Here is a 27269-nt window from a genome sequence, read left to right as displayed (position 1 = left end):
TGAATAAGTACCCGAGAAATGTTTGATTTTTGTCCTGAATCGTTATGGGATACCATCAATTGTGCTAAAGATGGGCCCGATTCCGCGTTGAAACTGACATTTAGTTCAAATTTCTAACGAAAGTACGCCTACAATTGACCTCTCCCATCAAAAAACGTAAACGGGCCATTACCAACGAAAACAAGCGCAAAACACCGAAGGATAATTCGCATGTTCACGCCTCAAAAACAAAACACTGAATAATGATCGTTTATTTTCTCCGTTCGAATAATTTAGAATTCTCTGTCAGCCCTACTGAGCCTACTGAGATTGAATTTCAAATTTCTTCTGATTATAGCTGATATGATATGTATAAGAAAAACACATGAAAAAACAAAACTCACATGCATTCCAAAACTTATACTTTTCATTAACGTATGAATGTTATTAGCTTTTTGATATGGGATTATTCATAAGGTGGCATAATGGAGAGTATAAGTATTTTCGAATGGTTTTTTGCCATAACATATGAGGTTATTTTTTTACTTGTAGTATGCTGACATTTCAAATCCCTACTACGATTGAATTTCAAATTCATTATCATTTTTTCTATTATTGTCATTTTTAAATATTTTATTTTATTTCATTATTTGTATCATGAAATAAGAAATACGTTCCACTGTATCCATCAATGTAACCAACAAATGCCAATGATTTTTTCAGACTCACTTTATTCCTCACAATCGCCTAATGATTATTATGGCAAATTAAAACACAAGAAATAAAATGTATTATATTCGTTTAAGAAGCAGCAGAAAAACACTTCAATTCACCCCCTAATAAAGTAGCAACAAGAAACTGACTTCTTTACACTCTGTAGGAAGCCCGATTATCGAATTTGAAACCTTTAGAAGTAAACACTTCCGTGGAGTCACTTGGAAGATTGAAAAAAAAAATGCAAATTGCCACCATAATAACATGAGCATAACTGAGCATCAGTGTGAGCAGATCCTTTTTTGCGCAACTCTACATATGGTCGGGGTTCAGCCAAATCGCACCAAGCGCCAACGAAAAATTACCGATTTTTCTGCTAAAACTTTCGTTTAGCAGATTCTATTGAACGCAAATCGTATCGGATATCCCTCAACCCCATAACTGAGGATATCCTACTGCAAATGTATGCTTAAATTGATATGAAACTATTTCCGTTGACTTTGTACGATCAAAATATCACAAGCCGCTCGGTGCGGTTTGGCTGAACCCCGACCATATAATAGACTCTGCTCTGGTTAGTCCCATATCAATTTAAAATGGAAATTAAATATAGTTCCCTGGCTCCAAAAATTCTGAAAAATTGGAGGGGGAGGGGGTGTCACAATCCATACACAAATCTTGGATGCTTCATACGAAAAGTGTGACAGGGGGGAGGGGATTTGATAATGGCCAATTGTTGCGTTACGTATTTAATTAATCTTCCACTTCCAGTGAAGAATACTATGTATTGGCTTTTCTTTCATTACACAATCATTTTTCATAGAACACTTTTTTACAAATATGACTAGATGTTATAATTTATTATTGTATTATATAAACGTTTTTATCTGAATGTTTAAAACTTGGAGACTTCATAAACTATCATGAGCTAGAAGTGATGCTTTCTGAAAGTAGAAGAAATAAGTAATATGACACCATTCGTGGTTTGGCAAATATTGAATTGCAAACCATCAACACAGCTGTTAGTAGAAGTAAAACTCAAAACAAAACCAGTTAATTTTTTAAATTAAAAAGATTCTTTATTTCCATCCAATACAGACACTCCGACTGCCATCAAACAAATATATTAAGTATGAACTTGATACGAGACATTTTATGTTACTACACATCTATTATAACCTAATAGTAATGCTTCGACAAAGGCACTTTGAAAACAAACAATACAAAACACGGGTCACCGTACAATAGTACCTGGTTTCGTACAGTTCGAGGTGATGCACGATTCTACGCACATTCTGATCCCTGATACTAACTCATTTCTGCCATGATGCTAAAAAAACTGTAAGATCTTGAATAAGTAAATAAGTAACTTTTCTTCGCAACGCTGGTTATGTGGCCGAAATGAAATAAATTTGTTCTTGAGTCTTCAAGGGTTTTCTTTGTTCATTCTTGAACGTCTTCTGCTAGTGGAATGGGAAAGAAATATTACCAGAATGTTCTATGCTATCTTATATATCGAATGTTATGAACTGCAATGAACACATTTTGTAAACTTTTTCTAATGATCTTTCAAAATGAGTTCTATGTGGTATACTGTTACTTAGTTTAGTGCTAAATGTGTTTGCATATTTTGGCATTGAGATGTTGGTTGCTCGTAACTATAAGTATCACTTTTTAAGTATAACATAGTAAAATATCATGCACGTAAACTATGTGTACGTTTTAGATGTGAAATTAAGTATGATGTACCGGTATTGCAGCTGATTCAAAAGATTCGTTTTCTATTTTTCGAAAAAATTTCGAATACTGAAAGTACTACCCGTTTGATAAGTACATTTATGATATTGAAGTATGCTGAGCCGATTACTGCTGTGAAATAAATGCACAAATGATCTCGGTCGACACGAATGACGATAAAAAATCATTAGTAACCAAAAATGGTAATGAACGAAAGTGAAACCGTATCTTCTAGGCTGTTAGTAGAAACACTCGTCAACCGACAAAATGAAACAATAGATAATTACACTAATCCGGCATCCTTAGCCATGCTGTAGAAAGCCGACGATTTGTTCTGAAGCAGTTCACTTGGTGCAGCAAACTCGGAAATTTGTCCCCTATCTAGTACGATTACTTTATCGGAATCCATGATGGTGTTGAGTCGATGGGCTATCGTCAGGACGGTGCAGTCCTTGAATTCGGTGCGGATTGTTCTCTGTATAGGTAGGAAGAAGCAATAATTAATTCATTTAGGTAAACATTTCCCAATCATTTTATTTCATTTATTAACTAAGTCTTTCAAAGAACCTCAAAAATAGGAAATAATGAAAAAAAGATATAGTGGAGTTATGTGAGAAGGAAATATGATAAATCCAAAAATAAGCACCAAAGAATGACAATCAAAAGGATTGAGGCTTCGGTAATTGCGTTTTGCTTGATAGTTTTAGTATAAGGTTATCCCAAACGAACGAAAAAAAGGAAAAGAACATTATTTTGATGATACACACCTGGATAAGATCGTCAGTTTCCAAATCTACTGCGGCAGTAGCTTCATCCAAAATAAGTACTTTTGTTTTGCGCAGCAATGCTCGAGCGAGGCAAATCAGCTGCCGTTGACCAACAGATAAATTTTCTCCACCTTCACTCACCTCATGGTTGATACCAGCCGTCAAACCTATGGGAACAAGAGAACTTCTATAAGCAATGCCTGCCATTAATGATATATCTTATTAAACCACCTTTAACAAACGATTTCAGATGAGCGTGCTCCAACGCTTTCCAAACGTCGTCGTCCTTATGAATATTGAACGGATCAAGATTGATCCGTAGAGTTCCAGAAAACAGAACTGGATCTTGTGGAATGATCGTCAAACGTGATCTCAAAGCATGCAAACCGAGCTGGGAAATGTCCTGGCCATCAATCACGATCTTTCCACCGGCTGACTCAATAATTCGGAACAGCGCCAACGTTAAGCTGGACTTTCCGGCACCGGTTCGACCAACGATGCCAACCTTTTCTCCGCCTTCCACAGCAAATGAGATACCTTTAAGAACCAATTCGAGACCTTCCCGATAGCGCACCTGGAAGTCTTGGAACTCGACACGTCCCTGTTCCGGCCAGTCACGTGGCAAGTTGCTATTCGGAAGCTCCCAAGCGGCTTCCTGCTGTGTCTCTCCATACTCCTTAATTCGCTCTACAGCAACGATGTTTGTCTCGACATCCGAAGTCATGCGGACTAACCAATTTAAAGTTTGGGTAATCTGCAGCGCATACGAAACGGACAAACCCACTAAGCCTGGGTTCATCGTTTCCCGTCCCAGAACAGCAAATACCGCCGCAAACAGAATGATCAAATTTCCGACCATCTCCAACCGAACGGCCAACCAGCGATTGGCGATGATGCTCGGGAAGTAACATACCTGATTGAAGTCCACACGCGATTCCGACTCATCGATAAACCTGAAAGCCAACGACTCGATTATATCTTAGTCCCCAACAGAGCTGCATTTAACGTACCGGTCTTGGACGCTGTAGGCCCGAATGGTTTGCGCTCCTTGGATCGATTCACCAAAATGGGAATAAATGGGCGAACGTGACACCGATTCCAGGCGCTTCAATTGCCGTGAAGTGGCTACATAAAAGCGTTGCACGGCGTAGTAGAGGATACCGATCGGTACGATAACAGCGGCGAAAATCGGTGTCGAGATACTGATTACTACCAAAGTGGCTACCACCTTCACGGTACACATAATGATAATAGGAAGAAAATAAAGATTAGCTCAGTGGAATTAAACGTTGAAAAAAAAAACTACGGAGCAAGCAATACTACTACAAATGTATTTCTGTGGAAATACCGAAATCTACGTTAGGTTGAAGCTACTACTATAAGCATTCAATGGATACTCTTGGACTAGTTATATTCTTTCTTTTTCGATTTTGTTAGGTGGTAAACTTGAACAATATTAAATAGAACGACACAAGTTTTTAAAACAGACACAGACAATTGCCAAATACTACTGGTAAAAGTCACATGCATTAAGTACAAATGCAAACACATTTAAAGTACAACATAGAACATAGAAAACACATGTTGATGGAACCCTGGAGTCTGGAAAAACAAACATTGTAAATCAAATTTGTTTTTTGAAGTTTTTTTTGTAACTTGTATTTTTTTTTTGGAAACTGTTTCATTCATAAATCTATTCTCTTTGGCGTTAGTGGGGCATTGAAATCCGCACATTAAGCATTTTAGCATGAGTCGATTTCTTTAGAAAATACAAATCGAATGCAAATAAAACGTTTCTCATAGATACAGGTGCACGAGGGCCCATACAGCCAGGTTTGTTTACGCGGTTGGAATTCATTGATGTTTCGGTGAGCCTGAACTGAGCTTGAAAGGGTTTTTTTAAATACCACCTGAATTTTTACGATTTTTTGTGAATTTTTCCGTGGGGTTAACTCATTTTTCATTGACGCTAAAGGTGTTAAAATCGATTAAAGTGTTTCACTTTTACGTATTACAAACTGCGAAAAACTGGATAAAATAATAAGCTGGAGACGAGCCAGCCTCGGGCTGAAAGTCTCCCTAATAAAGACACCAAAAAAATTAGTCAAAGCAACACCCCATAAATAAAAATCCATCTACCATAGACGGATTACAAATCAAATGACCCAAATCCTATATTTACTAATTGACAGGGGTGTTATTTTAATTTAAGAGCCTAGTTTCCATTTCAGTTTCCAGTTTACTGTCAAGTATATGAACATGATGGTATAAATCGTTTCGTCTCCAACGGTAAATAAACGTATTCCTTGTATGTAGAAACAATAAACATATTTTGAAAACTCAGATGTGAATATGTACATTATGTGAAAGATTATGATTTGAAAAATGTATTGGAGGTTACTACTTTTCCTTCGATGGGACTCGAACCCACGACCCTCAGAATGCTAGACTGGTACTTTTCACAAAATAAGCTACGAAGGACCTCTATCGGCCTTCGTAACTTAGCGGCCCAAGATTCCCAAATTGGACGCATAGTCGAATCACTCACAATTCATTTGTCAAGCCACATGTGTATAGCTCACGTGCACGAGTCTTAGCTTGACGATCGACTGTCAAATAGCAAGATTCCAATCTACAAGTATAGTAATAAAAGTGATGTTCGAAATTACAGGGGTATCACGTCACTGTGTGCCGGTTCCAAGTTGAAGTCATGCCTCTGCAGCACAAAACTTTGCTTCAAGAAAGGATCGCATTCCTCCACCTGGTTCTCAAATTTCTCGGGTGTACCTCAAGGAAGTAATCTTGGGCCACTTCTTTTCGCAATCTATTTCAACGATAACGATGCTCTGCTTGGCATTGGATGCAGACTTTTATATGCTGATGATCTCAAGATGTATGTTGTCGTTGAAAGTCTAGCCAACTGTGAATGATTGCAATCCTTGTTGAACGCTTTCGTCCGTTGGTGCGAAGTTAATCGCGATGTCTCTCAGCATAAATAAGTGCTTCATGATAACCTACCATCGCTCTGCAGCCACTGTTAAAATGGATGTTAAGGACACTCCTGACGGAATCCAAGTTTCAAAGTGCTCGCGTTTTCGGGGGCACATCACTCGATTCAGAGGCGGCGCACAACTGTCATTTTTGTTGATTTAGCTTTGCTGCGTCGCAGCATGCGTGAAATAATACTAATGACAGTTGTGCGTTGCTTTCGCATCGAGTGGTGTGCCCCCGAAAACGCGAGCACTTTTAATCTTGGATTCCGTCAGTGTGATTAAAATTGGCGAAACAAGTATTCAGAGGGTTGGTTAAATAAAAGATGTGGCCTACTTGATTCCTGACTAACCTTTAACGATCATCGATCAGAAATCATCGATCGTGCAAATCGTCCGTTGGGGTTCATCATGAGGACAGCACAAGATTTCACCGATATTCGCTGTCTAAAAACAGTCTACACCTCGCTAGTTCGTCTGCTGTGTGGTGTCCATATCAAGCAAACTGGATTGGCAGTCTGAAGCGAATTTAAAAACGTTTTGTACGCTATGCTCTACGCTGCTTCCATGGAAAGACCGTGTCAATCGAAACGGCAGACCATTCAACAAGCTGTCACTCCTGCCAAGGTACGGAACGAGACTCTCCGAATCTTCTCGCAAGGTTATCTCTGAATGCTCCTAACAGCATACATTTTCATCGATTTTTATATGGCTATTTTGAACCGATGTCACCAATGTAAGTGCTTTAAATGCGTACTTGTGTTGCGTGTTGCGTACTTGTTTGAGTTTAGTATGTCTTCGTCAGTATTTAGACAGGAATTTAAATGTTCTATGCGCCCAATTAATGTTCGAATAGTTTAGGTAGCATTCATTCGAATATGAAGTACAGGATAGGAAATAGCTCAAGAGAGGACATTGCTAGCCATCTACCACAAGTTTGTATCGGTGGTGACGGAATCGCGGTGGTTGATAAATTTGTGTACTTGGGCTCACTGGTCACCTCCGATAACGATACCAGCAGAGAAATTCGGAGACGCCTCATAGCAGGAAATCGCAAGACGCTCCAAACTGACTATCTACAAAACGCTCATTAAACCAGTAGTTCTCAACGCACACGAGACCTTGTCGATGCTCGTGAACGACCAACGCGCACTTGGAGTTTTCGAAAAAAAAAAGTGCTGCGTACCATCTATGGTGGGGAGCATATAGCGGACGGTAACTGGAGGAGGCGAATGAACCACGAGTTGCATCAGCTGTTGGGAGAACCACCAATCGTGGAAATCGGACGACTGAGTTGGGCCGGGAACGTAGCCAGAATGTCGAACAGTAATCCGGTGAAAATGGTTCTGGACAGCGATTTGACCGGCACAAGAAGGCGAGATGCAAGGTGGATCGATCAGATGGAAGACGTTTTGCGGATCCTCCGCAGACTGCGGGGTTGGCGATGTGCAGTCATGGACCGAGCTGAACGGAGACGACCTTTATGCACTGCACAGGTCACTCCGGCCTTAGTCTGAGTGATTGACCGGCTGAACGAAAAAATCCACCAAATGTCTGAAATCATTTGGGAGGGAGAAGAAATGCCTCCGAATTGATTTGATGGTCTTATACATCGAGAAAGGGCGCAGACTCGATTGTGTTAACTATCAAGATATAACACTACTTCACACCGCACACGAAGTACCCTCTCGAACTTTGTTAAGCAGACTGTGCTCCAAAGCGGTTTTCGGGAAAGACGATCAGATGATGATTGAATAATTCCATAAATAAACTTTCGGACTCATCATGTCTGTGAACATTGAGGCAGCATCCTAACAACAAATGTTGTTATAATAGTAAATTTTGTTATTTATATGTTATAAGAAAGAACGGAAATAACAGAGCAACAAATGAAGAACACATTTTGTAATGATAACAAAATTTGTTATTCGTTTATCATTTGTATTTTCAAAATATCAATAATAACTGATTTTGATATTTACTTTTCTTCAAATATTTTGCTATTGGTTTTCTCTTATAATAGCAAAATGAGCTTTTTTAAGCTGGATATTTTTAAGAGCTTTTTAAGATCCTTGATTTTATGGATGATGTCGAAATCATTGGTGTAGATCGCATAGCAGTGGAAAGGGCCTTCCAAACGGAAAACCGAACAAATGGCTCTATCAAAACTGGTTGGAAGAGAACGGAGTAGTCGAAATGGCGTGGAAATGGATGAGATGCGATTTTAGGTTGTCGACGGATTCACGTAACACTCGTTACATGTGATAATGATGGTAGCCAAGAGGTATAAAGAGGTGTTGCGGCTGCAAGTAGGGCATCTACGGTGTACATAGCCAACTGAAGTCTCGCAGCTGTACAGATCGTTGTTTCGACCAGATGTCCGGTCATGAAACATGGACGTTAAAAGACCAATCAATTCTCGCAGTGTTTGAGAGGAAAATACTTGACGGCAAATGGCGCAGACGCATAAATCTCGGGGTGTGCCAAGTCAAGTATACAAAAAGACAGACATCGGCTGGTTGATAAAATACAGCAGATTACAGTGGGTTGGACATGTCGGAAGATAAGCCAGTAAAAGTGATGTTTAGCAGAGACCCTGAAAGAAGACTTCGGCTCCGGTGTGGATCCGTCCTCGCTGGCTGTGTGCAGTGGCGGAAGATGCGCGCGCGGTTGGTGTGCAGGGAGACTGGCGATTGGCGGCCCAAGAAGGACCGACATGGAATATGACATAACATTCTGTTTTGCTCCGAACAAAGAAGAAAACATTTTGATTAATGAGATGAATGTAATACTTCTGCAAGAAGTGCATTTTCATGATTAGATAGAGGTGAATATATAGCTTTGACAGTTTCGTTAGGTTACGACAGACATGAACAATATTAGTATCGAACGACCTTCCTTCTGCCGAGTTTCCGTTGTTGGTCTACTTTTATTTTGATGTTAGTATTCACACGAATACTTTTCCCTTTTCCTTCACAACGGAAACTTGCAAGAATCTCGTTCAATTTGATTCGTCATCAAAAGTGCTTTCCCCTCGCTTCAAAAATCTGCTTCTATATAAAAATCTGAGATGAGATAAGACAACTCGGAGCTGAATGCCTTCTCATAATTTATGCTCGGTTCACGCGACGGGCAGTTCCATCCGGTTAACAAGATGATTTAGTTCATATCAATAATTACCTAATGCTGAGTAGTTGAACTGTATTCCTCAACTGCTTCGTGCATAGATGATGAAAACAATTTTTTAATTCCATTTCGCGTTCAAATTGTCAATGGAAAAGTTTGTTCATGTTGATTTATTACTTTCAAAAGTTGAAAAGTCCCCGACTACTAGCAACACCACAAAATCAATAACAAAGTACCCACCCGCAAAATGAAGCAACGCTTCCCTCGCCGGCGTCTGTCAAATCGCCCAATAAAAATTGATCTTTTCTGACAGGCAAATGGCTTCAAAAAGGGACAGTGACATGTCTTATCTCATCTCAGACAAAAATATTGTAAGCAGATGCAAATCTACATTCGTAGCAACCCATGACATATGTATAATATTTGTAATTACATACAATTTATAACTATAGTTTGTCCGTTACCTAGAACACACGCGTCTTGTATTAGCTCTGCCCAACAGGTTATGGGCCCAGAGAAACGTACCTACCGGACGCGGAAGTGAAAAAGTTAGATTGGAGTGAAAAATGCCTAGGGTCCGTAGAAGTGGTGGATCCGGTGATGGCGTACGAGAAGAAACGCAGCCGCATAGTTTCAACACACAGAGTCACCCTCAAATCGAGCGGCGTGTTGGTCGCGAGAACTGGAGAACGTGGAAGTTTGCAGTCAAGACCTATCTGGAAATGGAAGATATCTGGGAAGCGGTGGAGCCGACACTCAATCCAGACGGAACAATCCCAGCTGTATATGCAAGGAAGGACAGGATAGCGCGAGGTAAAATAATACTGCTGATCGATCCGGTGAACTAGGGGAAGTGGGGGTAGCACGCCCATAGGGGTTAAAACGCGCCACCCCTGAATAAGGTTAAATATCCCCATTTAGATTATTTTCAATAGTCTATACGATAAAGCAATGAAAAATATTGCCATTGGATACATATATTTCATGATTTTTCTCTAGTTATACATGAAAAACTCGAAAAAACGATTTTTGCGTGTTTTGATGCAATTCTTGCTCGGTGGAATTTAGTCTTTCTGTCGCTGTTATACATTGATAAATTAATAATTGAGCAGGGAATCAATATTCGAGCAACGCCTAACAATATACCCTTTGTCGTCAACCGGGTTTGTTACTGACAAACGCACCTCGCAACAAGCCTTTGTTAGAACCCAAACACAATATGACAAGAATCATTTGGCTTGCATGCTCTGATATTTCCGAAAATACGATGCTAATTTTGTAATCATAGTTAGATTCTCGAATATTTCCATAAAAGCAGAATCTATGGTAGCTTAAAATCGAGATTTGCTGTAAAGATAATGCAAAATAACGGGATGAAAAGTTAGCAACAAAATTGTCTTCTTTTTTGTTGCTGACAAATAATTTCGGATCTTTGTCATTATTATCTCCGACAAAAACAAAGCTTTGTCGTTGGTTCTCTTTTGTCGCTTGTTTCGTATGCGCATCCAAGAAAAATTGATTCCCTGTAATTGAGGCATGAGCCATGCTGCTTACTCGTGTTCTTTATGTTCCACACGAAATCGTCGTCAAAAATGGTTTTAAAACGATTTTATGGGCCTTCAAACTTCTGAGGTCGGTGTGGGGCATTACGCCCATGCTCATTTCGTATGACCGAAACAGCTGAAACATTCGGTTAATTGCCTTAATGTAGGCATTAAAAATGAAAATCAGTACGATAAGCACATGCGCGTTTTAACCCATCTACTGGCGCATCTCACCCCGCATGGTTTCAAAATCATTTTTTTTCGGGTGCTTTTTAAAAATCAAATTTCTGTGCAATAAAATGGACAATTAGATATCTGTTATCGGTAGTCAGTCGCAGATATGCTGTTCTTCAGTATGCGCTGAAGAAAACTGGCTGAAATGGTGGTTTTCATTGATAAAAATGGCATTTTCCTTAACGTGGGCGTCCTACCCCCAGTTCCCCTACATTCTCGTCGAAGAAGTCAAAACGGCGGCGGAGGTCTGGACGAAGCTGAGGTACACCCTCGAAGACACTGGTTTGACCCGCCAGTGGGCATTACTACACAAGCTCATCACGACGAATTTGCAAAACTCTGGATCGATGGAGGCATATGTAAATCGGATGATTTCGACTGCTCACCAACTGATTGGAATCGGCTTTCCTCTTGACGATGTATGCTGCTGTTGGCGGGGCTACCGCAGGAATATCGGCCCATGGTGATGGGACTGGAAAATTCTGGAATACAGATAACAGGTGACATCATCAAAACAAAGTTGCTCCAGGAGTTCCAACGTAACGGGTAAAGGACCGAGATGTCAACATTGTGAAAAATATGGTCACATAGCGAAAAATTGCCAAGCTAAATTACCACCGAAGCGAAATAAACTAGAAAAGAAAGTAGATGTTTTTTGCACTGTGTTCTTTTTTTTCTTCTTTATTAAAGAGGCTTTCAGCCCTTGGCTGTTCCACCTCTTACTGTGATGTCTATTTATGAAGCTGCCACGGACAACAATTGGTATTTTGATTCGGGATCTGCCAAACATCTTACCAACAACGGAAGTCTATTAGAAAACATGTTTGAAGCGGAAGGCAGGCGAACAAAAATTTGATGAAAATTGTTGCGGAAGGATCTGTCAAGCTACAGCCCAGATGTAATCCAAATACGATTGAAGAGCACAACGTCGAGCTGATTCAAGAACTTGCTGTAAATCTTCTGTCAGTATAGTGCTGTCCAATGAGAGCTTGAAGTAGCTTGAAGTTTCTCCCTGTCCTGCTCATGCCCATTTGTTGACAAAAAAGAACGAGCAGAACGGGAACAACTACGAGCTACTTCGAGCTGCTCATTGGACAGCACTTATGTAAGATTGTTGACCAAGGTCATACTATTACCTTTAGAAAAACACTGTTTGTGAAGTTATAAAGCACAGCGGAAAATAAATCGCTACTTGATGCCGTTCGAATGGGCTGTTTAAGTTAGAGCAAAAGTACTCTGAAGTGCTGACGTGTTCATCTCGAGCGACTGCCAAGCTGTGGCATCAATGCATGGGACATCTGAGTCCTGGACGATTGGCAAAACTCAAGAATGGACTTGCAAGTGGTGTCAACTACGATGGCACGAACGGTGGAAGTTGTAAAATTTGTGCCGTTGGAAAGCAAACACGATTGCCTTTCAAAACACGTTGGATCACGGGCCAAGGAGGTACTCGAACTGGTCCACTCAGACATTTGCGGGCCAATGGAAGAAGCATCTTTGGGAGGAGCCCGATACTACCTATCATTTACGAACGATAAAACTCGTCAAATTTTCGTTTATTTTTTGCGCACTAAATCAAAGGAAGAAGTGCTGCACAAATTTAAAGACTTCCAAAACATGGCTGAGCGTCAAACAGGAAGAAAATGAAGATTCTTAGAACAGACAACGGTTGAGAATTCAAGAACTGGAATTTTGAAAACCATCTCAAGCAACTCATAAAACTACAGTGGAGTACACGCCGGAGCAGAATGGACTCGCTGAACGTATCAATCGAACAGTTGTAGAACGAGCCAGATGCATGCTATATGAAGCCAAACTATCGAAAGCATTTTGGGGAGAAGCTGTGGTTGCCGCTGTATATCTGATCAACAGATCACCAGCGAAGGGGGTCGAAACTACTCCGGAGAAGCCTGGACATTAGCATTGAGCAATTCGCACAAATACGTAGATGGTACAAGCCAAGACTATTGTATGAGAATAGCAACACTTTCATCCGTTACCACAGATATTGATTTGGGACTAATCCCTATCTCTTAGATGGAACCAATGCACCCACCAATAGTCGAGATCTGTCCTGGCCACGTCCTTGCGAATGCTGAGGAAATGGACACCTACTTTAAAAAGATGCAGAGAACTCTACAACCTCTCATAGGTGCTACGGAAGGTTTTGGGATTGTGTGGAAGGTTATAACAGTAGGAATCGTTTTGGTAGAACGTAAAACACAAAAAGAACTAAGACAGAAATACAAAGTAGGAGAGGGACGAGTCTGGAATTGAACCCACGACTTCCTGTTTATAAGGCAGAAGCGGTAGCCACTAGACCTCCGGAGGAAGCCTGGACATAAACCAAATCTTTCTCATATCCGAGTATTTGGTACTATGGTTATGTCCCATGTGCCGAAGCAAAAACGAAGAAAGTGGGATCAGAAAGCGGACGAGTGCATCCTTACCGGCTATGTCGAGGAATCGAAAGCTTATCGTTTGTTCAACTCGAAGACTAGGAAGATTTTCAAAAGCCGTGATGTTTTTTTTTATTGAAGAAGGGGTCATAACTACTGACCTGATAAAAGCTGAAAATAACAACCAACATCAAAATTTTGTGAGGCTCGAATTCAGTGAAGAAGTGCTTAACAATCCATCACCAAGAATGGCTATTACTAATAATCCAGATCAAGAAGAAGAAGAAGAAGAAGAAGTTAACTCGATCGGCGATTAAAGCGATGAATCATTTCAAGATGCGAACGATTCATCTGACCCTGCGCTCCCACCGAAAACATCTTTAAAATCACCTGTGGCGTTGAGGACCGCTGCGGTCGGGAGCGCTTTCTCTCAGGCAAGTATAAAGATTTTCAAATTGTGAACAAAGGCTTGCCGTTTTTAAAATTTACAGATGTCATAAATGAACGTACGATGCCATCTACATCAGTAACTGAGAATATCGCTGCGCCCCCGTCGTGGTGCTCAAATCAAAGGCCTGCTAGTGGAAATATGCAACAGCGGTTTATGTTCTGCGATAGGGGGCGCTTGCCCCAAGGCAAGTATTCGAAGGATATTATTATTGAATGTTCCGACGATTCCGGATGAGCCGATGACACATAATGAAGCTTTGTCGCGAGCCAATGGTGAGCACTGGAAAAAGGCCATGATCGAAGAGTATGAAGCACTCATCTCTAACAAAACGTGGACGCTGACAGATTTACCGGCAGGACGGCAGCCCATAAAGTGCAAATGGGAATATCGTAAGAATACTGATGCAGATGGAAATGTTGACCGATACAACTGGTCATTAAAGGCTGCGGTTCAGGAAGCTATATGGCGGAAGCGATTGCGAAGTTTGTTCGAGGAGGAACAATCAATTATGATCCATTGTGACAGTCAAAGCGCAATATCCGTCGCAAAGAATGGTGGGTATCAACCAAGGACCAAACACATCGATATCCGTCATGTCTTCCGTATCCTAATGGAGCTATCAAATCTATATTTTCTCATTTAATTATGTTTGGAAGATGTTACATACATATTACCATTTTAAAATCATTGTAAGGAAATATTGCAAGTCATATAAAATACACCATACTTCAGTGGGCTAGACCCTCAAGGCGAACGTCGAAAGAAATATAAAGTGGAAACAATATTTCACAGAAAACAGGATAAAGGCTGCACTTGATGTAATAAGACCTGGGGACCCTGAACGTTCGGGGAAACTGTGACGATCATCGCCCAATACCGACGAATATGGAATTCTACAACACGACAGGTAAAAAGGTGTAATGACTTAGTAGCCAACCAGGTAGGTATCGCAAGTAATTATCTGCGTTAAGAATCCACGCTACGCTAAGCTTGATCGACATGTGGATAAACGCGCGGTCAGATAATCTGCTTTGAACTCACCTTTAGAAATTAGAGAAAAATCATTAGATGAAATCATACAGAACTGATGATCTATGAAGGACTGATGAATTTGTAGACATTATGAAAAGGTGAAACCAGTAGCCTTGCAACGTTTTTTTTCTCCTGTTCTGCCAATTAGACCGGTTATGTCGATCAGGTTACCTCGACACCGCAAATAACAAAATCCGTCACCAAATCCGGTAGGTCTGTGTCCAACACGTCTACATCTTTGGAAAAACGTTGCAATATGCGCCCAACGGGTGTCGTATCGAAAAAATGCATCGGCAAATGAAGCACCGCGTTCAGCAAAAGCTCGTGCACCCTCACCGCGGCCGCCCAACATCCGAGAAATAGACTAATATCGTAAGCGATGCGTGCAATACCTGTAAATAAGTGAGGGAGTGGAATTGATTCGCAAAGAAGCCAATTGATAATGGTTGTTGTGAGCGATGTCTAATTATTTTATGAGCGTCTGTAGTTGTAGGAAGAATAGATTTAGAAGGAAGTTTTAGGTTCGGAAAGTCAGAGAAAATCACGCAATAGGTAGCCTAGCCTAGATAGTTTGTTGGTTTTCGTTAATAGGCTTTGTTTTCTTTTTATCAAATGCTTTTCAAATTATGATGAAGGCAACCACATAAAAATTTTATATTTTCCGATAAACTTTAGAACATTCCCTTTCCAAGCTGTCTCAGAAGCTACACGCATTTTTCGACGGATTTTAATCTGTTGAAAATAATAATCAAATTTGTATAATTTGATGACAGTCGACCATAACCATTTAAAATCTGTTCAATTTTCCAAAACATTTCTCGCGTGATTTTTTAAAACGTCGTAAGTCCAAAAGAGAGGCTCTCTTTGTTTACTTTCTCTTTCGCTTATTACAAAGCCATACTAACATTAACATTGGATTTTCCAGCACCGACCTGAAGAAAATAGCTTAGTCTAGTGTGCTGAGGTGAAAATATTGCAACAAATTTTAAACTAGCCTAGATATTAGCAAAAGAGAGCGTAATGAAAGAGAGTCTCTCATTTGGACTTACGACGTTTTCAAAAATCACGCGAGATTTATTCGATACCTACCAGTACCATAACAGATAATGGATGCAGTGCAGTAATATTCATTTATACCAAACTAAAATCATGCACTTGTCATTCTTCAACTTAGTTTCACGTTCTATTGTTCCAACTTTAAAAAGTAAGGCATAAGACCTGATTTAGCAGCATTGTAAATTGTATGGGAGTTCTGACATGGAACTGAAGGCTTGGTTTGAGGTTTAGCCATCTTGAACGTCAAGCCAGTGATCAATTTTCAGGAATACGAGATGCTCAACGTGCTCGAGTCCATCCTACGGTGTCTACCAGATCAACAAAGACTTTTGCAATATCCTCATCATCGGCATACACTCAATCCGGTTCAAAAAGCATTTGTGCACCATGTAAAACTGAATTTTCTTGAATACGAGATATTCAAGGTACTCCAAAACGTTCTCGAGTTCCGCCCACGATGTCTACCAGATCAGCCAAGGCTTTTGTAATGTCCTCATCGTCAGTTTATGCCCAATCCAGTTCAATAAGCATATGCGCATCACGTAAACTGAATTTTCTTGAGTACGAGATGTACAAGGTACTCCAAAACATTCTTGACTTCAGCCGATAGTATTGATCGGATGGATCATATGTTCTAAGCTCCAAAACGTTTAGGAGAACCGAAAATATCTGTAGTAGTTTATCAAAGAAATGAATGCTTCTGGCTCAATAGAGCTGCTGAGATGTTTACCGATGCCCGGATATATTATTCAGGGCTTGGTTAATCGGGTAGATCACATGTTCTGAACTCCAGGACGTTTAGTTAAGCTCGATTAATTCATGTATTATGATCACATGGATATTTTTGGACATACATCGGATGAACGATGACGGTTTAGTACATTTTGTTTCTAGACATGTTTTCTGAGAATATGTACTCCAGAACAGCTTGGAAGGTTTAGGACATCCGAAAAAAAAATATTTCAATGCCTTTTTAGTTTTTTCTATACTAGTTTTGGCAAGATCCAGACACAAAACCCATATTTGTACGTCAAATCTGCGTAAAAAAACTCGTTCTAAAATGGATAAACAAAGTTGTAGAATGACAAAAGCGGTTGAAATTTTTAATTCTCTTTAAAATTTTGATTTTGATTTTCTTTCGGGTGAAACGAATATCAGAGCACTGAATGAAAGTGCTTTAAAGATTATTTTGTGCTTGCGAGAATGTTGAAGATCTTGAGAAAATGTATTTCTGAGCATACCTCATATGTACACGCCATCAACTCAATTATTGAATCGGAAAGCGAACTATCGAGTACGTCTATATCTTTTGAAAATAACGCCAAAATTCGCCCAATCGGTGTGGTGTCAAAATAAGTCATAGGCAGGCGCATTGTGACGGTTAACATTGAATTATGAAGCAAAGCCGCGGCTTTCCAAGATCCCAACTCAGATGATAAATCGCTGAATACGGACGAGATAGCTGAAACGTTAACGACTTATGATTATTGTTTTTCTAATGATATTTTTCTGATTTCCAGCATAGAAAATGATCTTGATCACACATTTAAAAATTAGAGCAACGTCTTAAGCACCTCTGTAAGGAATGCGCACGTCCGAGCTTCACCATCTAGCTAGAATGAAAAGCCTGAAGACGTTAATGAACATTTTGGCTGCGAGGCAAAAATGACCTACTTGTAGGATATAATAACAATAAAAGAAAAATTATTTGTGTCAAGTGCGAGACACTGACGACGTCCTTACTGTTGAGGTCAAATTACGTATCTGTTGAAGTTACAACCAAGCGGTGGAATTAAATAGGATAGTACGAACTCGTCTTCTTCTTCTTCTTTTTATTGGCATTACATCCCCACACTGGGACAGAGCCGCCTCGCAGCTTAATGTTCATTAAGCACTTCCACAGTTATTAACTGCGAGGTTTCTAAGCCAGGTTACCATTTTTGCATTCGTATATCATGAGGCTCGTCTTATGACTCATGCTCGAACTCGTCTTATGACAGGTAAAACAAAGATTTTTTTCTTTATTATAGTGATTTTTTCAGTGTGAAAAGTTCATCACTGAAATAGAGAAATGCCACCGTTGTATAGAATTATAACTTTCATTTTTTTTATTTGGTTCAATTGGCATTGTGAATTGTAATTCAGAACCTAACATGGAGTCCGGATAATTAGATGAAACGATCTCTCCATTTGAATATAAACTAAAACATGGATATTTTGATTTTTGACGTAGAACTACGTCTGTCTTTTCTATATTGGGGTACACTTTAAAATTGCAAAAAATCGAAAAACGTCACGAAAATATGATAGACTTTGATCGTTAATATCTCAGCCATTTCTCGATGGATTTTCAATTTTCTTGGATCATCCGATCAAGGAAGAGTCAACGCTTCATTCCCGATGTACACTGAAGTCGTTTTTACGCGGTTGTTTTTTACGCAAATCGCTTTTTATGCGATTTTTTTTCACTCGAATTTCGGGATTTCTTCGGTTCTTTCAGACATACTTTGGAATTTACGCGGGGTTTAACTTTGTTTTAATTCACGTGGCCCATATCATCCGCATAAAAAATGACTCCAGTGTATTACAATATATACGTATGATAACATTTAGTATTGAAACTTGCTAACAGTTTAGGAATTGGTTTCGGTGAATCAGTCAATCTCATAAGTGCATTGCAAGCTTCTTCTTCTTCCATAGCACTACATTCCAACTGGAACTTGTCCTGCTTTTCAACTTAGTAATCTATTAGTATTTCTTTAGTTATTGATTAAAAGCCTTCCTTGCCCGCCATTGCATTAGTATGTATCTTGTGTGGTAAATACAATGGATACACTATGCCCAGAAGGAGTTAAGAATGTTTCCCACCCGAAACATCCTAAACCGGATCGAGAATCGATCTCGCCATCTCCGGATTCTGCGCCTTTGTTCTCAAGGCTCACTAGGAACCTCAAGCCGGCATAGACGTCTAATTAACGACAGCTGCTCGCTTACGTCTATTGATGCCAGTAGCGAGGCTCGGAATCTTTTTCGCTGCTGCAGTAAATGCGTTCTGGTAATCTTTCTTCGGCTCTTGGTGTCTGCTGGAGTAAATGCAAAGTCCGACTCCTCACGTGAAGGAATGATAATTATTATCAATAAACTCTCAAACTGCCAAGCAGCGGCCAAGGCAGCGCAGCGGTACACTATCAGCCAGATTTTTGGAATTATCATTTGATAACTTCGCAGGTGTGAAAAGTAGGCGAGTTGTTATCGGCGATAACTTTTAAAATCTTGCAACACAAAATTATTATTTCAATGTAAACCAAACTAATCTAATACCAATTTAATGTAAACAATGAAGCTCAATCGAATGGTTGGCATTGTGTTTTGGTGTTATGTAGGGAAAAAAGTTCAAAAGTAGCATTCACCAATAATGCTTCGAATCAAGATACAATTATCGAACGATTCTTACTCTCTAGCGAGTTTTTATTAATTGATAATTTGGATATGTGATCGCTTGAATGTTAGTCTAAAATCTCACTCAATCTCAGGAGAGCAGGATAAACAGCGAAAACAGATTCACCCTGGGCTTAAAACAAAAGATATTTTAGTTACTAGATAAAGATTGTCGCTTCGGTTCCTTTTGTTCTGCTGTCCGGAACATGTTGGGTACCAAGCTGTCAAATTGTATGGATTTTCCTTCTTTGACATTTAGCTCCCCTATCCTCGCCAGCAAAAGATGTTCTGGACAGCGACGACAGCGACAATCTTTATCTGGTAACTAAAATATCTTTTCTTGAAACACGCTTGTTTTGGTCTCATCGAACAGAAAAGTCGAACTGTACATTACATACAGCTACGTAGTTCAACGTCACCTTTGCGTACAACCCGATTGGGCTGCACCTTTGAGTTTGTTGTTAAACTGCATATGCTGATTTAATTTTGAAGCTTTTTATATAATTTTTCAGAATCTAAACCAATAAAGCAACCTTATTTTTACAGATGAAATTGTATTGCTAATTAAAGCAGTATGAATACAATCATGAGCTTTTTTCCATTAATTTCCTTACCATATCAATTGGTAATAAATATGTCTTCAAGATGTTATAGTGGTGATGCGTTATGTACATGAAAAGTTCCATCAACAAGTGAAGTACCATAGGATGAGTTAAAGAATTAGAGAGAGAGAGGATAGCCCAAAATCCCAACAACGAAAACCTGAAATAAGAAGCTACGCTAAACTGACCACGTTACCTCGTAGAAACAGTAAATCAATTCGCTAACAGTCATGGGTAGTGTGTTATCAAGGACATCGATATCTTTGGAAAACCTCGCCAAAACGCGCCCAGTTGGGGTGATATCGAAAAACACCAACGCCAGGTGAAAAACGGTGGAAAGCAATGAGTTGTGCAAGTGAACCGCCGCATTCCAAGTCCCCAACTGGGGAACCAAGTCGCAGAAGAATGATGTAATGGCTAGAATGGCGAAAGAAACATAGCGGTTGGTGAACGAGTGCCACATCAGCGGATTCAGCTGGTTGCAGGATGTGAGTGACGATAATAATGTGAGGCGAAAATGTTACAACAAATGTACATTGATAAAGTGTGATAATGTTTAAAGTTATATCGACAACAAATAATGTTTGCAGGAGTGGCAAGGGTCATACAGTTTCTGGATATGAGCTGGACGACGTTTCACTCGTTGATGAACCTTAAAAAAAATAAGACTGCAAGCAAAAAAATCGGGAGAAAAAAGTGTTCGCCAGAAGCAATGGACGTTCATCTCTTCGCGAAACAAAGAAATGCGGCATCAATTTTGTCGCTTCTTTTTGCTAACATGCGTGCTCACTGCTGAAAAAAATCACAAAAAAAGAAACAAATCAAATACCTTTTCATTGCTTCGTTTTTCATGGGATGAATATCGGAGCTATGAGATGAAGTCCAGGAGCAGTAACCCTATATTCACCAACACTTTCGAAAGCGGGAATAACACAATCATAGAGAGTAAGCTCATTAACGAAGAAGAAATGTTGGACAGTGAAACATATTATAGAGAGACCCTCCAATGTATGGGTGGATTGCTGTAACAAACTGATAACATTAACATTTCAGCTCTTTTTTAGTAAGTAGGGGAAATGACGACTTCAGCAGGGTTTGTTCCATTATTGTCAGGGGGGTTTTGTTGACCAAATTGTATATAATTGATATGCAAAGAATGTTTAGTCCAAATTTTTTTTTTTTTTTTTTTTTTTTTTTCGAGAGTTGACCAGCTGTAGTCTTAATAGACTGGTATCTCGGCTGGGCTCTCCATGTGATACACAATACTAGCAGACGACTCAAGCTATGTTGCTCACTAGGTCACTGCGGCCTGGGTTTGTATTGTGATCATACCGATACATTATTCTTTCTATCTACAGTCTGTCAATTATAAACCGAACAAATAATGGAAGCTCAACATGTACATAGATGTTTTCTGAATAAGTAGTTAACATGTAAATTTAATTATTAGTTACTTGGAGCCGACATTCAATACCTAATAGTAGTCTATGTTGACAACGGGTGGTACTGTTGCCATTTCCAAGTAACAATTTCGAATAAAGATGTAATGATATCATTCTGGTAGGGTAGTTTCAAAATAAATTAATTTAAGTACTATTGTAATAAATGGACACATTGATGAGCTTCCCTTATTTTAACACGGTTGAGTATCGGATGTTTGTCAATACGTCGTCGAGTTAATTGTATCCTATCAGTCACAGTAATGTCATATGTTAATGTTTCAGTAGTCTAATAGTGATCATTATACAAAATTTCTGTCCAGTTGTTCCGTAATTGCTTTTTTGGTCAAGTTCTATTCCTTTTCTAATATTCAAACCTTTATTATTTATTAAAATAATGAGGTCTAAAATTCAGTTATTCAGATTCAGGATATACAATATTCAACGCATCATATGGTCTATCCTCATTTCCGTAAGTGGTCAAGTTATTAGTCTTGTAGCAATAATAGTGGTACTAGTTATTCTCTATCTTGTGAGTGCAATGGTCTCAATTAACTATTCTAAACAGAACTCTGTCTCTTATCTTTCTGTCCACCGATGGTCATGTATTTATTTTTATTATTTATTTGATATCTTTAAATTTCAGTCATTTATTTACTATCGGTCATTTATTTTATTATAAGGTAAAGGTCAGCGAATTTGTCTTAATACGAGAAACACTAAGTCATGTCCCCTATATATCCGCTAATTTTTCTAACTAACCTAATAGAAGGAAGAGAGAAACAGTTTTTTTTTGCGTTGATCCATGCAGCTAGAGAGACTAAAATAAAAAGATTATCGAGAAGATATAATAGATACATTCACTATCTCCAATGCCAAATTAGTAAATCTACAAATTCTACTTTTCACTACTAAAATTCTACTTCAGCTATACGGGTACAAAATGAATTATTGTTAGCTACTACTACAAGTATAAATAGATGTATGCTATTTGGATAAGCGTTTGTTTCAGGGTCTTGTTAGTATTAGAGTTATGTTAGTTAGACCCCTACTGAGCCCTGCCGGCACCTCCAAATTTACCAATAGGCAGTTGTTGTTAGATCGTGCGACACTAACCATTAGTTAATTTGGAGGCATGGTACCTCAAGTGTTTGGTATAACTGTTGACCTTATTTAAGTAAGATGTGATAAAAGTTTCTCTACGGAGCTTATTTTCAAACCATTACCATTAAAATAACGATATTCTTGTGAAAAAGATATAAAAAATGGAAAAATATCCTAATTTATTTAATTTAGTGTTGAACTTAACCTTTGTTTGAAAAAAGCACTCTATTAAACAACAAAAATAAAAATAAAATAAAAATCTTTTTAAGACACTTGAAATATCAACGTCAAGCCCCTTATCCATGGACAGGGACAAAGAATGTTTAGTCCAAATTTGAGCATAATTAGTTATAGAAAACCTACCTGACAATAATAGAATAAAACCTGCCAAAGTCGTCATTTCCCCTACTCCAGTACTGACTAATTGAAAGTACTTGGAATTTTAAAATTCTGGACTGGCGAAGGATTCCATGGTAATGTTTAGGCAGGTATTTTCGTCTTTTCGTTATAGTCTCGAAAACCAATAAAAAAAACCCTAAGAGTACACAATACACGACCGCTCGACGTAAACTACGTAAACCAAATGCAGTACATACACTGAACAACTCATTCCGCTTTATATAGAAGAGAAGGAATCATCCCACCCATTGGCGTAATTACAGGGAGGCTAGGGGGGGCTATAGCCCCACCTAGGATCTGGCTAGCCCCCCCTAGAAAATTTGTTACTTTGTATAAGTATTGCACATATCTAGTCTAGGGGGTGAATGCAGAGAAAGGATTGTCTTCATTATCCAATCCCTCTCTTCGAAACACTACAGCAAGTTGAATCTATTCGCTCAAGTTTTTGAACTTCGAGCAATTGTTATAAAGCTTGCTCACGACAAAATCTGGACCCCTCAAAACACGTTATAACTTATGAAATACCAAAGGAAATGCCTCATCAACAAGTGAATTAAAAACTATATTATTTATTAGTATTCCAAGTATTTAATGGATAATGGACAATTCCTTGAGATTTTCAAGTTTTTCCAGGGTTTTGTGAGTAATTGTTATCTAAATTGAGCGTATGATCTTAACATTCCTAACTAATACCAATCCTAAAAGCTGCAGCGCATTTTAATTATCACTGTAGGCTTCTTGAGAAAGGTTCGGTAAAACTCTTAGATTTCAAGTAGAGGTAACTAAAAGTTGAATAAGAAAGAACTTTGTATTCTTTCGGATGGATTTTAGAAACTCCGCATACTATTTAATTTTCTAAACTCCTATTGTCGCTGCAGCAATGAAACCAGTGAAAATGTCTCAGTAGGCGTGAAACAGATCTTCTGAGAGAAAAGTGTTAAATGTTCCTATGTGTTAACAAATGCTCCTATAATTTGTTGCCATTTTTCTTAACTAAATTGAAAATTAATGACCAATAAGTTGTATTGGGATGTAAAACTGTTTTTTTTTTAAATCATCCTAGAAGTTATTCTAACAGAAAAGAAATGTTAGTTTGTTGTGGTCAGATCGCCGTTTGAAAGCTCGTAGGAATTGTCAGGCCACTGAATTGAAAGCTGGCGAAAGGAGTTTAACTAACAAATTTATCCAATATTTAATTTATGTATTTTAGGTTCGAAGCAAATAAAAAAATCCTTTGAAAATCAGGCTTCACATTCTATTTACGGCGAGCGCAACACCTATGGTTTTCTGAACCTATCAAGGATTTTGGGAATCCTACGAGTTTTCTATATTTTTGTAACAGGGCTGAGCGTCGATGCATTTGAAATATTTAAGTCGTCCATTGATATCTGGTAGACCAACAATATACATCAGTTGAATCGAGCGAGAATGGTAAACTTTCTGTGTTATTAGTGTTAAAATTGAAAAGTTTAAAAAAAGTTAGCCCCCACTAGAATTTTTCATTAGTTACGCCAATGATCCCACCGGCACTACTACCCAGTTTTTGCAGCCCCTCCCACTATGCGAGAGGGTAGGGACTCCACTGTTCACAGCTGGACTACCCCATTTATACAGCCCAGTTCCATAATTGATAATACCCTAAAAGTAGGCAATTACCAAGGATTGGAACACGCTGAATAGCGGATGCATGATGCATGAAAGAACTAAAATTTTCAATGGTTTAACGTTGATAGTCAATAGTTTAAATACTACTGGTAAATTGGTGAAGAGTTTGGGAATCGATTGATATATAAATCTTTAAAATTCATTGAAAGATATAGGACCTATTAATGTTTTAAATCTTACATGATTTCGTGACGGTCCCCAATTCTGAAATCTTCATTTTACACCCTGTATCCGAGTCTTCCCCTTAGACGTAGTTTACGTCAAAAAACACTTTTCTGCCAAACTCATGCGTACCAAATCATAAGCTCAGGAAAAACATTCTGCTATACTGCCGTAATCTGAAAAAGTGACGTATACGCAATTTTCCATAAATAGTGTTAACGAGTAGTACTCATCGAGCTCTTTAACAGAAAAAATGGAAAACATGCATGTCGTAATTTGGCGCTTACGTCAGTTTTACAGATTACGACAGTATAGTGGAGTTCTAGCTAATGGAAGTTGCTTTCGTTGGTTTTAGCCCTTATGACGGTGGACGAAAATACCTGCCGTGTCCCTACTGTATTAAGAACAATTGGTTGGATGACATTTGATTGACAAAAATCCAATGAGAAGTGCCTTTACGAATTTTAAATTGTATTTGTAACAGGGACCTGAGGTACCTCAGCTTAAGGAAAGAGACTTTTTAGTGACCAGCCGACAAAACAGTGACCATGCCACTAAAATGCCACTCGCTATCACTAAACTATGGGCGGTAATATATTGATTGGGGGAAAATGCAATGAAACATATCATGCTGCATAAACAAATAGGGCGAATATAAGAGCTACAAGATAAGGCACCGAAAAAGTAATCTTATAATTTAGAAAATTTTTGGTACGGTATTTTTTTTTGTTGAGAAATGAACCGTTTCCACTATTACACTGCCGTGAATCGCATATCTGTCCCATATGAATAGGAAACCCAGCAAAGATGGGACAGATATGCGATTCACGGCAGTACAGTTCTGTAGAAAGAAATTAAACAGTGGGTTTTATTCAGATAATTTTAAAACTTGGTGTGCCACTATCAGTGTTGGTAGAATCATAATCAAATCTCAATCATCGAGGCCTCATGCGGGTGCCAACTTGCTTGCAATTCTACGAGTTTATAGTAGAGAATCTCATCATTCGCTCAATTGCCGAAAAAATATTTCATTCCAAAAGGCGTCAACACTTAATCGAGCCGTACTTTCTTGTTTACATATGCCTTTATAATCCACTGCTTTAAGCAAAGAAAGTCAATTCAATGCGCACGAAAAAAAAGAACATGTTAAAATCATGCAATTATGCAAATCGGAGTCGAATGAACGATACTCTGGACTATGAACCTGGCGGGATTTGACTCTCGCTTTATCTGAATCACGGATGAGATTAGAGAATTGTAGATTTCCCATCATTGGGCAGTGGGCACTTTATTTATAACCTGCTATGAGAAATGTCTTGCACCGACTCTAAAAGAAGTGTCATTTACTCAGTTTAAGCTCCTTCAACACAAAAATGAGATAATACTGAATTTGACGGTGCATCGATACTGAAGTTCTTCTTATGGGTCCAAAATAGGTTTTGTTCAGAGATCTGATTTCATTGCTTTAGGCATTTAAGAATCTCACATTACCACAGAGTTCAAATCATTCAAAGTGTTTAGTAAATCTACCTCATTGTATCCGGTTTATTTCTATTTGATGAGCTTTCTGGAGCTTGAAAATGCATGATGTCAACTTTGAAACCAGCATAAGGTTGATTAAGTTGCGTTTTCTATAATTTACTTGACCTATTCTACGAAACAAAAATCTTAAAAAGAGTATGTGGGCCATCTCTAAGTTAATTATAGCCCTTTTACACTCTTCCGACTATCACTTATAAGTATTATAATAACAAGAAGAGTTAGAACTTGTGGTAACTCTCACACCGCAGCACACTACGTTAAGGTGTCTACCCAGTGTTACGGAGAAGAGTGATCTTTAATAAACTATCTCAGAAAAACAACTGACGAGCATAAAGAATTGAAAACATCAGATTATTCATTAGTAGCAAAGGCTGGTATTAATCAATTTCGTATACAAAACAAAATACATTTGACTTGAAACAATATTACAAAGGCAAACGGGATGAAGCCTCTAGAATAACAGTCTACATTTACAAATACAGTGTGAAAATAAACCTATCAAACGTACCCTAAAAATGGACGGAATAAACTGTTTGATATTGAACGGCAAACTATAGTCCAGTGTGTTAATATCGTTGGAAAAGCGTGCAACGATACGTCCCTTCGGCGTAGTGTCGAAGAACGTCATTGGCAGCCGCATAACGTTGCTGAGCAGACGCTGGTGCAAGGCAAGCGCGGCTTTCATACCGCCAAATACTACGGTTAGCACTCCGAGGTACAGCGACACCGCTATTTACGCATATAAACAAGAGGTAGAAGGCGAACAGTTGCATTAGTTTACTAGCGGTTCTAGCTAAGAATAAATGTATACAAGTATTAAGAATATTATACAGTATGGTGTGCGAATTAGTGGACCCTTAATTTAAGACTTTCACCACCTCCAATAGTA

At 38.8% G+C, this 27269-nt stretch overlaps 1 protein-coding gene across 18 annotated transcripts in view; it reads right to left on the bottom strand.

Moving 5' to 3' along the window:
* Positions 1-1535: 1535 nt before the first annotated feature.
* LOC134212356 (multidrug resistance-associated protein 1) overlaps positions 1536-27269 on the bottom strand; it is a 70068-nt gene continuing 44334 nt past the window's right edge. For 6 of the 18 annotated variants that reach the window (XM_062690130.1, XM_062690123.1, XM_062690128.1 and 3 more), the window contains 4 exons: positions 4208-4425; positions 3429-4150; positions 3198-3364; positions 1802-2905 (listed from right to left, as the gene is read on the bottom strand). In XM_062690130.1, coding sequence (XP_062546114.1) covers positions 2714-2905; positions 3198-3364; positions 3429-4150; positions 4208-4425 — 1299 coding nt within the window. In that variant the 3' untranslated portion in view covers positions 1802-2713. Of the gene's footprint in view, positions 1638-1801; positions 2906-3197; positions 3365-3428; positions 4151-4207; positions 4426-15144; positions 15366-20265; positions 20487-26888; positions 27110-27269 lie in introns of those variants that run through there. The other 12 variants (XM_062690115.1, XM_062690121.1, XM_062690114.1 and 9 more) reach the window with 7 other exon arrangements.

This window comes from Armigeres subalbatus, chromosome 2 (assembly GCF_024139115.2).
Source record: "Armigeres subalbatus isolate Guangzhou_Male chromosome 2, GZ_Asu_2, whole genome shotgun sequence".
Taxonomy (NCBI): domain Eukaryota; kingdom Metazoa; phylum Arthropoda; class Insecta; order Diptera; family Culicidae; genus Armigeres; species Armigeres subalbatus.
Note: the sequence above shows the minus strand (reverse complement) of the source record. Positions and strands in the feature narration are given on the sequence as shown.